The 15582-nt window shown below is 40.2% G+C and overlaps 2 protein-coding genes across 2 annotated transcripts in view; both read right to left on the bottom strand.

Moving 5' to 3' along the window:
- Window positions 1-15582, bottom strand: part of smim20 (small integral membrane protein 20) — a 118925-nt gene that overhangs the window by 38665 nt on the left and 64678 nt on the right. The gene's annotated exons all lie outside the window — the stretch shown is intronic.
- The window catches only part of rbpjb (recombination signal binding protein for immunoglobulin kappa J region b), a 60435-nt gene that overhangs the window by 23587 nt on the left and 21266 nt on the right, over window positions 1-15582 (bottom strand). Inside the window, exon 2 of the mRNA XM_061709457.1 lies at window positions 4753-4791. Coding sequence (XP_061565441.1) covers window positions 4753-4791 — 39 coding nt within the window. The remainder of the gene's footprint in view (window positions 1-4752; window positions 4792-15582) is intronic.

The raw sequence follows: 15582 nt of genomic DNA, 5'->3' as shown, positions 1-15582 counted from the left end.
ACTACTCAGCCCTACTCAGCCCGACTCGGCTCGTCACGCCTGTCTCGCCTGTACCCGCCTTGGCCTCGCTTGTTTTTCGACACCCAGGTGAGAAGTGGGCGAGTTGGGGTGAAGCTGCGGTGACGTACTCGATTGCGCGACTCCTTTGTTCGTGTCGGCGCTGATCAGAAATCAGCGGGAGCCGTGAGCGGCTGAGAGTAAAACAGAGCTCCTGGTGGATCTGATCGTTCCTTATCGCCCGTCTTAGGGCTGGGCGATATGGCCTTTTATTAATATCTCGATATTTTTAGGCCATGTCACGATACACGATATATATCTCGATATTTTGCCTTAGCCTTGAATTAACACTTTGATGCTACAATCACACCAGTATGATGATTCTATATGTCAACATTAAAACATTCTTGTTCATACTGCATTAATATATGCTCATTTTAAACTTTCATGCAAAAAGGGGGAATAAATCAAATATACCAAAACTGTATTTATTAAACAGTTCCTAAGCAGTGAGTGGCACAAACATAAAAAGTGTAATTTCAAAATAGAAAGTGCACGTTGCATCTCTGACTCCCCGTCTGAAGAACATCTGCTAAGAACATGTTCTGGTCCTGGTTTTACCAGGATGAGCTGCTCTGAGCAGGAGAGCCTTTAGAGCACCTTTATATTAAATTGTAAGTGCAGGGACTGCAATGTTTCATCCTCTCCTCCTTTAATTTGCATCACTTTCACTTATTGTTAGAAATATGACGTCATATAGTCTTGTTTGACTTTGTTTCGATGATAGTGATTGATTTCATGTGGCCACATTTAAGCAGCACTAGGTGACGTTTCTCAGCTCTAGAAGAGAAAAGTCTGAATTATGGTTCCACGTTAAATCGACGCAGAACCTACGGCGTAGGGTATGCGGCAATGCGCACTTACGCTGTAGGTTCTGCGTTGGTGTAACGCGGGACCATAAATCAGCTTAAAGGCTCGGCTGCGCGTGTCGCGCTGAGCGGCTCCTCGGCTCTCCGCAGAGCCCTGCGAGGAGAAAACATCCCCTCCCGTCTTTACTAAACCGGTTTGCTTTGAAAAGGGTCCGCCGTGCGTAGCAACCACGCAGATGAGCTCACGGCGCAAACAGGCCGAGTTTGGGAAAGTTAAAGTAAAGTTAAAGCGGGGTGGAAGTGACCGGCGGTGCCGGACAGCAGCGCCGACACCTGCAGCTGGTCGGGGGCCAATGATAATGCACACACGACAGCACGTGACTGACGTATGTGACTGGGTGCGCTTGTTTTATGTCTCAGAGAAGGAGAGACGAGACGAAAGAGCGAGAGAAGTCTGTCATTTAATGCCCGCGGCTAAAAGCAAAATGCGTGAAAAGTTATACTCGGATATGCACGATAGAGATATTTTGTACATCGCACAGAGTAGAAGCCGAGATACATCGGCTATCCTCGATATATCGCCCAGCCCTAGCCCGTCTACATCCCTTTTTTAATTCTCTCGTCAGCCACCAGGTTAATGAACATCTGCACCTCAGAGTTGGATCACCAAACAGACGTTTGCCCTGTATAATAAAATCGCCGCGAGTCGCTCTCGTGCTGACTCCCGCTTCCTGATTCAAACGTCTGACGGCCCCGCCCCCCGGCCAATCAGTGGTGTGGAGGGTGGTGACGTCAGAAATAGTGCCGGCAGAATGGTTACAGAAAAAGTATCTGCTTGGCACGGCTCTACCCGCCTCAGCCCTTAGTGGAAAAGCGCAAGACGGGGGCGTGGCGGGTAGAAGCGCACTGAGTAGATACTAGTGGAAAAGGGCCATTAGTAAACAAGAGCGAAGGAGGACAACATGCAAAAATATGGACGCTAACGATGCAGCAGCTCTGTAAATGTCATACATACTAAGCCTGATCATGTTGCAAATAAGATGCAGCAAAGTCTCCCTCTTTATCTTCTGTTACCGTGTCGTTGTGATGCCGTGACTGTTATTATTGCCCTCCGGTGGCTCGTCACCTCTGGAAGGGGGAGTCCCGGGACAGGCAGTACCTCGGTTAAGCGTGGGTTGCGTATACATGCCGAAATAACTCTAATTAAGACCGAATTATCTGGCACTAAAAGCTTGATCTCAAGAGCTTCAGTTCGGCCAGCTAAGGTGTATATATGGCTTTTAAAACTTCGATATCGGTCGGATTAAGGCAACAATTCGACTTTCTGTTATTGCATGCAAACGTACCGAGTCTTAACTAAAACAAACCCTTCTACATAATGTCCTTCAAGAACTGTTTTAAATCTGCTGCCATCGGGGGCGACAAATGCCAATACTGATAAACATATCTGTCCTGGTTGATTATATTAGTCTGGTTCTACCGATGTTTAATCATGATACCTGAATCAGATACAGTATTTGGAACTAAATTGTATTTGATTGCAACCATGGCAATTTGCTAACTTTGAAATACAGCTTGTGCGGTGTAGAAAAGCTGCTCAAGCCAACAAGTGCACTCCTGCATGCGCCTCTGTCCCAGCAGCAGTCAGCGTTGATATGCTCTTACTTGCGGCATGTAACCAATCAGATAGTGCTGAGAGCCTGATGTTGCTCGAGTCCATAGAGTTGCGACTACAAGAAGAAGCCTTTTTCTTCCAGCTCCTGTGCCATAATGAGACTAAACAGACCCATATGTTAGTGTCAGTGCTTGCACTTGTATGTCTGTACCAGTGATGAACCAATTAACTGACCTAACACATGAATCCAGCGGCACACACACACACACACACACACACACACACACAGTCAGTGTGGAGATGCTGTACATTACATCAAGACATTTATTTAGTTGACACATGTTTATTGAATCCGAGTGAACTGCAGACATAAAACTGATTAATAACCACACCGGCATCACACATTTACTATCAGTCATCCTGCTCTTAACATGAACTGCATCAGCTAATGAAAAACTATCATCAGCTGACTATTAGTGGTCATATGCTCTGCTGGACCAGAGGTGCATTAACTTTAGTTGTCCTTAAAAAGCCCCTACAGGACGCAGCACTTCCTTTGTGGCCTGTGCTGCTGCCCAGCAGAAAGTCGCGGAGTGACGGCTTGTCAGAGGGTAGCAAATGATTTAAGAGTGAACATGCCGACATGAAAGAACTGTGGCCGTTTAACAGAAGACAAAAGGAAAAAGAGCATCATTATACACAGCGGTAAAACCACAAAAACGCATACTGAAAGAGATTTGTTTTGTACTTTTCAGCTGCTGGGGAAAGAGAATCCTGCAGCCGTCATATTTCTGTCCTTCAAAAAACCCTTGCATGAATCCAAAGGCCAGTGCAAGCCAGTGAAATTGGCAGCACATGAATGAAGAGGGGTACAAATAAAATTAAAAAAAAAAGGTGCTGGGGCCTCTTTTTCCAAAACCATGCTTAGCTGTTCCAGGCAATATGCAACCCCTCAATTTCCCCACTGAGCACCACGTGCAAAAGCAGCACACACACCAGCAATACACAGCCAAATACACCCCCTCCCCCCTTTCTTTTTTCTTCTAAAGCAGTAACCAATAGGCCAACAAGAGGATACACATAAATTTGGGCACCAGAACACATGCAAAGCTCCTCACGCCAGCCACAACATTCATCAACATCCCATGGTCACCCACATCTTAATGCGAACTGGACTGGGAGCAAACTTAAGATGAACAGGATAATCAGAACCTTTCACTACGGGCCCGTTTGAACTGCAAAGTCTTAGGATAAGATGACTTGTTGCTTCTCTGGCTGCTCCAAAAACAACTATGAAAAGCAACACTCATTTCAACACAAGTTTATCAAAACATTGTCCAAAAAGGACTTTGAGTCCACAGAGATGTAACTGGTAATTAATAACAGCGGAGCAACAATGATGTAATACAGCAGGGAACAGGACATAGAAGTACTGTAAGGACAATCATCCCAGCATTAGGATGCTGGCTGTGTTGAAAATCTGACCCCATTGTGCAACAGCACCAATGTATCAACCACAGCAACTACACATTACTTTTGCGACCTTTAGAGATATTTCTGTCTTTATTTGCTTCAGTGCTTTGAGATTTAACACACACATGCACACCTCATGATAATGATTGATACTCTGTTGTAATGTTTCTTTGGTTAACGCTTGTTTTGCTTTCAATTTGTTTTCTGTAAAATAAGAATTTCCAAATTTAGATACATGATCCATCTTACACAGTTGTGAAAGAATCCCTTGGAAACACTTGTTAGCAAAAATTGTTGTGTGGTGATGAAAAACATTCAAGAACCCAGGAGCTACATTTGTTAACTGAGGAATAAAAATCCCAGAGCTTATAAATGAAACAGCAACTCGGTCATGTGCCATCTCCTACTACAGTGATAGATGAGACAACTCGTCCACCTCATCGAGCCTCAGTTGCAGTAATCTAGGCTGCCAGATAGTGAGCAGTGTGTGGCTTGTATCACTTAAAGAGAAACCAAACCACAGTCCATCCGGTGTGGGGCTGCAGCTTCAAAAGCCCAGGCTTAAGAAAAACCCTTCAGCTTCGAGTTTATATCGATAAAACCATCAGTCTATGTTACACTGAGATGGTGAGATACCCGTGGAAGGTCGTGGACTCATACAGTGGGAATTTCCTACATGGTAGGTGCCAGATTTGTTGAATGCTGTTAAATTGTGAGCAATATTGTGGGTGTTGCAGGTAAATAGCAGTCCAACAACAGAGCAGGACTTGTAGAGAACACATGTGAACAAACACTCACCTTGTCAGGCGCTGTGGCTGAGGGCGCTCCCCAAACTTCCTGCAAAGACAAAAAAGCGAGAGAACAAAAATGAGTGGGTCGGTTATCAACCACAAACACAGGAAGAGTAAACACTGCATTACAAATCGGTGCATGTAGACACGCAAACAAATAAGCACTGCAGCCTTGACCCACTCTGCTCGAACAGAGACAAGTGGAGCAATGGGGCTGTGTGTTTTCACTGCAGCGAGCACGTAATCAGTCCTTCACCATGTATGTGGAACTACACGAAATCAAGATTAAAGTTTGGGTGAAATGTGGAAACAAATGCCTCGTGCGTGTTCTAAAATTAAGCTGAAGTCTGCCTTTGGTGTGCAGCTAGTCCACATGACACACAGGAAACCGTTCAACTTTGCTGTGAAGTAGCTAAATCAGCTTCTTTGAGAGTTGGTGTGGTTGCAGAGTCGCTCGAGTTCTTTCAACACTTCAAACCCACGGAAGGAAACCAACAGGTGGTCGCGTAAACTCAAAACTAGAAACAAAAAAATGCACCGAGGCTCATCTCAGTCATAAGTGTATATTATACGTATACACATTTATTTTCCTTTCATTTCAGCACACTGTTGAAGCATTTTGAACTTGTTTGATCTTTGTTCCAATTAATCATAAATTCCACAATCACGGCAGCGTCGCACACCTCCAGTAATAGAGTGGAAAAACGACTTTAGTCTAACTTTTGCCTGCTCCCGGTATGATACATTACTGAAGAGGGATTGAGTCATAGTCTGCACGCAGCGAGGAAACCGCTGCCTATGCCACATGTATAGAAACAGGCTGTAAATATGCAACGTATCAGAGCTGAGCGTGCCCATTGTGACTGGTTTTGTTGGTGTACCACTAAAGTTTTCAGAACGCTGTAAACAACATCATCTGGACAGAGCTGTTTTGTTTTCCTCCGTGTTGAAAGATAATGACAATAGATTTATAAAGCGGAAAGGAAACTTGCAGGACAGTCCAAGGCACCAAAATTAAAAAAGTTATTTTAGTGGCAGCACTCCCCCTCTCAAACAAACTCCATGAATTGTGGGTACGTAGTTGTACATAATCAAGCAGCTGATCAAGAAACAAATCAACAGAAGCTTTAGTTCTGCGGCTGGGCAGCAATACCACCAAGAATACCACAATAAAGTATTTTATACTTCCGTAACATACAAATATGCCAGTAAAAAGTTCAGACTAAAAACCAAAATCACAACAAATGGCATATACAGTACATCTTCATTAAAACATCGGTGGAAAATTTGGGGGAGCTACAATCCTGCGTACAACGATCAGGCAGATTGAGAGTGAAAGACACGGAAAGAAAGTGAAGAGAGGAAAAGAAATAACAAGTGACTTGGCTTTTCCTTCCTATGGGCTTCCTTTCATCTCTGGGCTCCAAAAGTCCACGTGTCTGGCATGAATCACAGAGCATATGCACTATGAACTAAATAATTACAGTCTTATTTTTCTCATTGAGACAAATTACAGCTTGTGGTATGGCATGCAGAGGTCATATTCAAAAATGCGATTTCCACCTGCAACGTTTCTTGAGCCGTGCGTCATTTAATGGCACACTAGACAAATCTGAGCCTGAAGTTCACATCGTTCTTAGAGAAATCTATTCATTTTAGGGACCATAAAGATGAGCCAATGGTCTGAAACCATCCAGTTAAGGTTTAGACTTCTTATTTGGTGGGATTTACTGTATCATGAATGGGAATTGCATGACATATTTTATATATACACAACTTAAAACAATAAGAAAGTAGGTGGTAAATTAATTTCTAACACTCCTCAAGCAAAATATAAAGACCGCCATCTGACTTACAAGACACAAAAGTCACGTTTTGGTATAAACCTTCCAAAAATAGAGATACGGCAAGTGGATAAACAAACAAATATCTAATCGACTTGGTTTTTATTTCCAAATTAATTAAATGGTCAATAAATGTTATTCTAATTTCATTTTACATTAAGTTTAACTTCATTAGAAATTACAATACACCCCCCTTACCAGATGAACCTAATGAACTTAAGTGGCATCTTTGCATAACAAAAAATAGTCTCAATTCTATTTGCAAATTCCAATTTCAGATTTTTTGGAGGTCTGACCTGGCAATACCGTTTTTGTCCGATTACGATTTTCTTTCAAAGAACTGTAATCAATCGCATCCATGAACTTAATCGACAATAGAAATATAGCAGAGGCTGCAGACAGTGTGCTTTACTGGCTTTATTCTTAGTCTCTAAATGTTTGTTCGCTTCAAAGCACCTGAGCATGCTCCACAGGGGGATGGTTTCAAGTTTGGGATTACATTTGTTGTCTCAAATGTTTTGATTGTTGTTCCTGCACAGGTTGCTTTAGACAATTTGTATTAGTAATTTATTACTTATTAATTTATAACTGTTTGTTTTCTCACTTCACTTTCAGTCGAAAACTTTCACAACACTGTTGTGAAAGTTTTGTGATGAGCTAACAGATGTGGAAATTAAAATAAAACAAAAAAAACCCAAAAAACTGAATTTCTCAGTATTTGAAATTGCTGCATTTACTGAGAAATAAACATAGAAATAAAAGTGTTCAAGGTTGTGCAGATGATGCATGAAAAAATTATAAGCCAACGTCGCCAAATTTTTTCAACAGCTGATTCCAATCAGAGCTTATCAGACAAAATTTGGTCAATTCCAACCACAAGCTAGTCAACTGTTGCATCTCTGGAAAAGGATGTAGCAGGGAATAGAAACGGAGCAGTCAGAGAAGCAACATGGACAAAAAGGAAGAAAAGCTGTTTATGCTGTTAGGAAAGCCTCCTCTGTTCAATATTTTGTATACTGGGATCAGGTGTTTCGCATCTCTGAAACCTTTATTCACAACTACAGAAAACAGCTGATTATCCAGTGACAGAAATTCCATGATTTTCCTCTGAAGGGATTTACTCTTTTTCACAGCTAATACCCCTGAAAGACAGCGGAGGCTGCAGTGTTTGCTCTGCTGCGTTTATTTTGAGCCTCTTAGTTCTTGTTATCTTCTCAGAATGCAAAATGTTCAGCCAAATGATGCAACATCTGGCTACATCTTTAAAACAGATTCTCAAAGATTTGTTCATCAATTAAACGGGGTCTACAAAGAAAGCTGTATGACTCATTTCTTTAAAATGGGGGGAAAATGTCACGCTAAAACCACGGTAAGTCATATTAGGACATAATTCATACAGCAGAACACACCTCACACTACATGGCAGTAATTCAGAGCAGAAACACATACACCGCATTTAGAGGCCACTGACCTTAAAAAAAATGTTTTACTTGTTCGAAGTGCTGATGTATCAATAAACTCTGCCATCAAACACAGAGCTAGTCATCATCGACACAGTATAAAGTTCTGGCACTCCACAGTTCAAAAAATGATCTGAAAACCACAAAAAGGGATCAAACAAATAGCAACAACAACAAGGGAAAGAGGTAAAAGGGAGTATAAGGGCAAAGGGAGAGCAAAACTGAAGGGATGATTGGTGCCAGAGCCAGAAGAAGAGAAGGGAGGAGGAATAATTATAAAGGAGGGCAATCAATAAGGTTCCCACAGTGAAACACTGATGCCTCGACTGGCTAATGGATTCCAGACGGTTCTCCTCTCTCCCCAACCCGCACTTCTAAACTTCACCGGGACAACTGAACGCAGGAAGCAGTGGAGGAAGAGATACTGCAGGAAAGGTGTAGGGTGACGTTTAAGGCAAGAAGAGGTGGCTGCTGCCTTGAACCAAGGAGTTTAATGGGATATACGTAGAGATTATGTTAAAATGTTTAAAGCCAGGTACCGAGAAAAGTGAAAGGATAGAAAGAGTTCAAAGGTGCAGCATTTAACTTGCATTCTAGATGTATTTTATATAAACCGTACAATGTATTTATCAGATTATAAACAATAATCTCCACCAGGGCTCCAGATTGGGACCACATGTTTTCATTTTACAGTCATTTTTTTTTGAGCCAGTGCTATTTTATATGAAAGGGCTGTCAATAGATTACATTTTTAACCACGATTAAATCAAAAGATTTTCATAGTTAACTTGCAATTAAGTTGCACAAATATATATATTTTTAATATTCTGTTTACCTTAAAGAGATATTTTTCAAATTGCAAAGGAGGAGCCGAGGAGCAGAAAATTAATAAAAGCCATCATCACTTAAAAACCGGCACTATTTACTAACCCAGCGATGGCTTAACCCAGCGGTAATTTCTGATTACCCCGACCAACACAACATGTGAAGCACTCACTTGAGGGAAACTTGCAAAATGTCTGCAAAGAAATCCATTTGTTCCATAATGCCATAGCAAAACAAAGACTTCCAGCCACATTAAACCACCATAAATGCATGAAGCATGGTTGTGAATGCTTTCTGTGCATGTAAGCATGCGTGAAAATAGACTGAATACTTTGCTGGAAATCAACTTTTTGCAGCGACGGTCAGGTACTGACGTCAAACACCTTCCGTAAACGTGACGTAAGCAAATATGTGCCACTAGATTTTGTGGTTCTGCCTGAAAAATGATCACTTAGGGGCAACATTCTTCAGGAGCCCTCGCCGTATCCAGGCACTTTAATTGGGTTATGTGGAAAAGCTCTGTAGAGATGGGTTTTACTTTATAATTGTGCCAAATAAAAAGGAAATCAAATCAGCCACACGTCAAAGAGAATTCTATGAAACACCACAGTCTAAACCTTTTATTTGTATTCAACAAGCTCACTTTAGCACACTCATTTGTAACACAAACACCAACAAGAAAAGACCAGGCACAGGAAACCACCAAAAAGTTGCAAAGGCAAGCCATGCTGACTGTTGCATTTGCAGTTTCTCAGGTAGCCTTGCCACGTTTCACTGCAGGGTTCAAAGTTCAGCCACAGAATCATTTGACTGCTGTAGATACATCAAAATACATTTGGTGTTTGAGGTATTTCACCATACGCTATACCAGACTCTGACCATCGTTCCGTATCAAAATGACTAAAAGACTGAAATGCATGACTGAAAGCATGAATTAAAAAGGTTCCATTCACAATTCTACAGATGTTAATGCTTGTTTCCCTTCTCTTCCTCTTTTCCTACTATCCAATATTTTTAATTGGTAAAAATAGAGAGAAAGATGATGAAAACCAATAGCTGTGGTGAGAGACCAACCAACCAGATACAATTCATTTAAATGAAACACTGATGACGAGCCGAATTGCAGATTTTGTGCCGGTGCCTTCAACAATAATGTTCATGCAAATATCAAATTCCAAGCTGGTTCAATGAGTGCTAAGTAAATGCCAAGTTTAAAAAAGTAATTACTGTAATATAAAACAGCTGAAGCCATTTTTTCATCACTGCAATTGACTACACTTTTCACATGGTGTGATGAAAAGCAGTTCAAGGGACTGGAAGTCTGCTGGTAACCTCAACCAGCAGAAGAATAGAAGGGTATCCTGACTGTATGTAAATTATCTATTTCTATTACACCGCAGAGGTATGTTGGTTTTGTTTGGGGGCAGTTGACATCATCTCATATAACCCTCATCACAGATAACGTTACCAGTTAGCGATGAATCACCAAATTCTAAGCACAATTTAAAATTTTTACAATTAGCAAACCGCAAAGGCTGCAATTAGGCAGGGGCCGGTTTGCATTATCATGGTACACCACGATTTGAATAAGTCACGGTTTCAAAACCACAGTAAAAAAATTTGCCATTTCTGGGGTATGTATTTAGGTCTTATCAAAGTTATGATAGTGCAGGGATCCCTGTAAGTTTTGCACTGCGAAGAGGAATAACCCAGTAGTAGGGCTGGGCGATAAATCGAGATTTTAATATATATCGATATATTTTAAAACACAATATGGTACGAGACAATATCGTTTATATCGATTTAAAAAAAAAAATTTTTTTTTTTTTTTACATTTTTTTTTTAAATTATTTTTATATAGCTTATTTTGTGACAAATTGACTTGAATGTTTTATTTGATATTTGCACAAATGTTTTGTTATTTGCACAACTGTCAACCTCAGTGGAAAAGTCTGCCTGTTACTGTGTACATTGTATTAATTGCACAGTGTATTTTAATTTAATTGTTATGCAGGAAAGGGATATTTGTTTTATTTTATTCAAGAAGCATTTTTATTCTATATATGCAGGCAGTTTATTTTTATTTCATTTGTTTTATACATTTTGATATTGGGCAGACCTCTGTTAACAAAGGTACCTGTGTGACATTTGGCACGAGGCATTGTATTAAAACTGACTGTTTTTTTAAGGGTTTGCCTCAGAAAAAAATGAAGCTAACAGAGATGCTATGCTATAATGCTTTGGGGGAAACCCCAATTAAGGCACAGAAAAAATATCGAGATATATATCGAGTATCGCCATTTAGCTAGAAAATATCGAGATATGACTTTTGGTCCATATCGCCCAGCCCTACCCAGTAGCGGGAACTTCAAGCATTAGTTGGCTTTCATGGTAACCCAATGCGAGGAGTCTTCAGCACTTTCTCCACCACTGAGAAAACAAACAAAGTCAGCAAGAGGAGTTATCTGGTTACTGAAAACACCTGGATGGAGACAGAGTGGAGGAGCAAGACCATCTGACCGGGAAGCACCATTTCAGAAGTACATCTTCTGGAAGAAGGATGACTTTTTGAGCACACACACCTTCATAAGCACCACCCATCGCTCTTTACCAGATTCAGGGTAATACTGTCTTAAAATGTATGCATGTAAGCATTGGTGAAATAAATAAAGTAGTCCATGTATATAAGCAGATAATATGCCTAATTCACTAGCTAACATCCACTAGCTTCCTCAGATATTCTGTCAACAAGTGGGGATCAAGAGTAGCGCTACCTTCCTACGAGGGCATTATTTACCTGATCTCACATCTGTACCCTCTTCCTTTCCACCCATGTTAAACTGTTCAAGCTCACGACATATACACCAACGGAAGTGATTTAAATGCTCGGAGATTCAAATGATAAATTATTAAAATATGTAATATTGATCAACTAAATAATGATTTTCTTATATTCACAGCTAACTTTATCTTTACAACATTTTAGCTTGTTTTATTTGTCTGCACAAGTTTTCCCCGCAGAGCCTTTGTGAGCAGGTGTGTCTTTTATCACCAAGCAGGGAAAACGCCAAGGGCATACATTTGAAACAAATCTTAAACTTTTAGATTATGTTTCAAGAGAAATGCAACAATTTTATGCCTCTCTGGCAAACAATACCGACGTGATACTTGTGGTTTGGGAATGGTGTTTTACAGCCTAAGAAATGTAAGTATACCTGATATAAATGTAAGATTGGCATGCATATATCATTAATAACGAAAATAGGCAAGCTTATGTTTTTCTGGTCATGGATTAGGATTACAAATAAATGACTTGCAGTATTGTTTACAGCAAAACTAATCCACATATGCTTTGAGATGACTCATAAGTTTCTCTGTGCTCCCATAAGCATCTTTCTCAAGATTAAATAAATAGTTTGTACTACTATGAAACATAGATGTGTATTGATAAAGTATTGTCATTTCAGTATCATCATGTGCATTTATCGATGATAAAAAATAAATGGGGGTCCATCATAGTGCGAGCCACGCATTCACATTTTTATATATATATATATATATATATATATATATATATATATATTAGGGCTGTCAAAGTTAACACGCTAATAACACGTTAACTTAACGTCCTCTTAACGGCGACAATTTTTTTTAACGCGCGATTACCGTGCAGGATAAGAAAAAAAAAAAGCAAATTCTATATGTTCTGGCCGTCGACGGCACCCGTAGCATGAGGAAAAGTATGGTGAACTGAAAGAAAGAACGGCTAGTTCACTTTAAAAAAGATGCCCAGATGGTTCGCTGGACAAGACTAAAGTTATTTACATGTACTGTCGATTTGAAATGAATTACCATCGAAGTACGTCGAGTCTCACTTGCATCCAAACACGACCGATGCAGAGAGCAGAGCACAGCGAAGCGCAGCGTCCCCCCTGTCCGCCAAAAGCAGACAACGCTGGATAGATGTGAGGGAAGGAGGTACCTGAATACCGGTACATTAGATGAGCAAAGAGAGATCTGTTCCAAAGAATCTAAAGTATTAGCTAATTATAGCCCAACTGCACTTTATAGGTTTACACTCCCTGCTGTTACCTGTGCACTTTATTTGTTTGTGATTTATTTTTTGTATCCCCCTGTTTTGATCCCACTTAGGAGAAGGGGATATTTTTTGAGATTTTCCTCCATATGAGGTTAGACATAATAACATGGAAAATTTAACTGACCAATGCACTTCTTGTACAATGTTTGTGATGCATATGGTTCATTGTTTTACATTGGGCTGCTTAAAAAAAACAAGGAATCTTAAGTTACTGTAGTCTTTACAAGTGTAAAGTAGGGACTACATTGTGTTTGTATTCATGAAGGAATGTTACAGTCAGGTCAAAAGACTTTTTTGTTGAATAAACATTGGCATAAAGCAAGCACATTTGCCCTTTCTCATGTTGTTAACAGTATTAAAAACATAAAAAAAATACCTTAAGGTAATTTAGAACAGCAAAAAAAATTGTGAATAAATGTGCGATTAATTGCGAGTTAACTATGGACAACATGCGATTAAAAAAATGTAAAAAACACTTTCGGTGTTCGGTGGAATGAGTGGGGAAAAAAATGAACAATTAATAACGGCGTGTTTAGATGACGCAATCAAACAGCGTGGAGTGAGGGGGCGTGCGGTGTTAAATGCAGCCAACATGTCAGCATGTCAGATAATTACTTGGATGTGGGGAAAAAACAGAGGACACGAGAAATGATCCAGGCTGAGTTGGATTTGAAAGCCGCTTGGTGATGGAGACGGTCACGAGACGCACAGCGCAGGAGATCGGGGAGAGACCGCAGAGAAAAGGGCCCGTACTAGCGATGCGGTGCACGAACCCTCACTGTCACAGGAGCGATAACCCTCTAGCATATTGGAGGACCAATCAAGGCTGCTTTATATAATAATAATAATAATAATAATAATAATCTATAAACATTAAAACAATAAAACTAATAAAAGCACTGAAGAGAGCATAAGAGAAATGGAGATATGATACAATAATATGAATAATTAGGTAGACTACTTGTATGGGAAAGGGATTGAGATTTTTGATTTATGCAATGGTGAAACAATTGGCGAAATAAATGAAAAACTGCGAAGAACCATTGTTCGTTATGTTATTCGGTATTCGGCCAAGTGTTTATTATTATTTTTGGTTTCGGCCACAAATTTTCATTTCGGTGCATCACTAGCTGATATTGTTATCAATTTTAAATTATGATATTGTATATCGCATCTTCTCCCATCATACACACCTACTTTAAGACTACATGATCAGATAAATGTTTCTTATCGATCCCCCCAAGCAATGCTTGCGATGCAAACCACTTTGAAATACATTCAAATGGCTTCAAATAACCAAGTTATATAACCAAATAACCAAATTCTGAAGACATTTCTGAAGCTGCTGCAGTTTCCAGCCCGGATCTTTGTGGTGGCTTGTCGAGACCAAACACTTCACATGAGACAGAAGATGCTACTAACAATTTCACATTTAACCTCCTCAGAGTGTCTTTCAAACAGAAAGACAACTCACTGTGAGCATTTCGTAAAACCAACAAATGTGGGCAAGACACATTTGACAACATGACATCTCCAGTCGTCCACTGATTAGAAATTAGGTTTCACTGTGAAAGGCAAAAATGCTTTCTATACGGTTAATCACTGTTAAACAAGTTTTCACTTCCCTTGTCATATTTAGTCAGGTGAAAAGCATGCCCCTGTTTGCGAGCGAATGCTACGATAGTTGTTACCAACTGCATTAACAGCAGAATTCATGTAAATCAACAGCCTTTCGTCCCATATTTTCAGACTTTTTTGATCCACTGAAGGATATTGGTATAAACATAAATACCAACACCCAAGCAGATATCACACGCTGACTAATAATCTAAGTCTAATAATCAATGAAAATTAGGCAGCAACAATTTTAACAATCAACTGAAATATAGGCTGCGTCCCAATTTAACCCCTCGCCCTCGTTTTCTTCACTAACCCTAACTTTTGCGCGTTCCCGTGAAGGTAGTGGTGTCCCAATTCCTCTTTTCAACAAGGGGGAGGGGGCATAACGAGGGCTAGGGGCTGAGAATAGCCCCTACGGATCGAGGGATTTCAGATGCTGACTTCGCGAGCGAGGGGGTATGAAAATTTCCCAGAATGCTTTTCGTCGTCATTTGCGTACTGAATCAAAAAAAAAAAACATGGCGGACATTTCTTATGTTTTTGTGAATAAAATCAATATTTTTAGTTAGTTTCTGCATAAAAATGCGTTTTGATTACATTTCTAGTTGCAAACCAATATTTTACTTTCATAATATTCACTTAGTGAATGTACATAATCCCTTTTTTGTCCGTTGTTCGCTAAGATCGCGCCGGAGTAAAAGCTGTTAGGTTACGCCGTAGGCTACGTAGGTTACGCCGTAGGCTACGTAAGCTACGCCGTATCTACGTAAGCTACGCCGTAGGCTCTGCGTCGATTTGACTCGCCGACCGAAGGCAAAACAGGCAGACTCGTCTCAGAGAAATAGAGAGAAATAATCCTGTGACTCGTCAGATTTGTTTTGGATGTTTCTGATATAATAGTTTTCAGAAACCACAAAGTAATCCAGCTGTTATCTGGGTAATTTACACACTTTCAGATAAAGTTGCCGAAGATCACACCAGAATAAAGG

This window comes from Cololabis saira, chromosome 20 (genome assembly GCF_033807715.1).
Source record: "Cololabis saira isolate AMF1-May2022 chromosome 20, fColSai1.1, whole genome shotgun sequence".
Lineage (NCBI taxonomy): Eukaryota > Metazoa > Chordata > Actinopteri > Beloniformes > Belonidae > Cololabis > Cololabis saira.
This window is presented reverse-complemented; position numbering and strand designations above follow the sequence as displayed.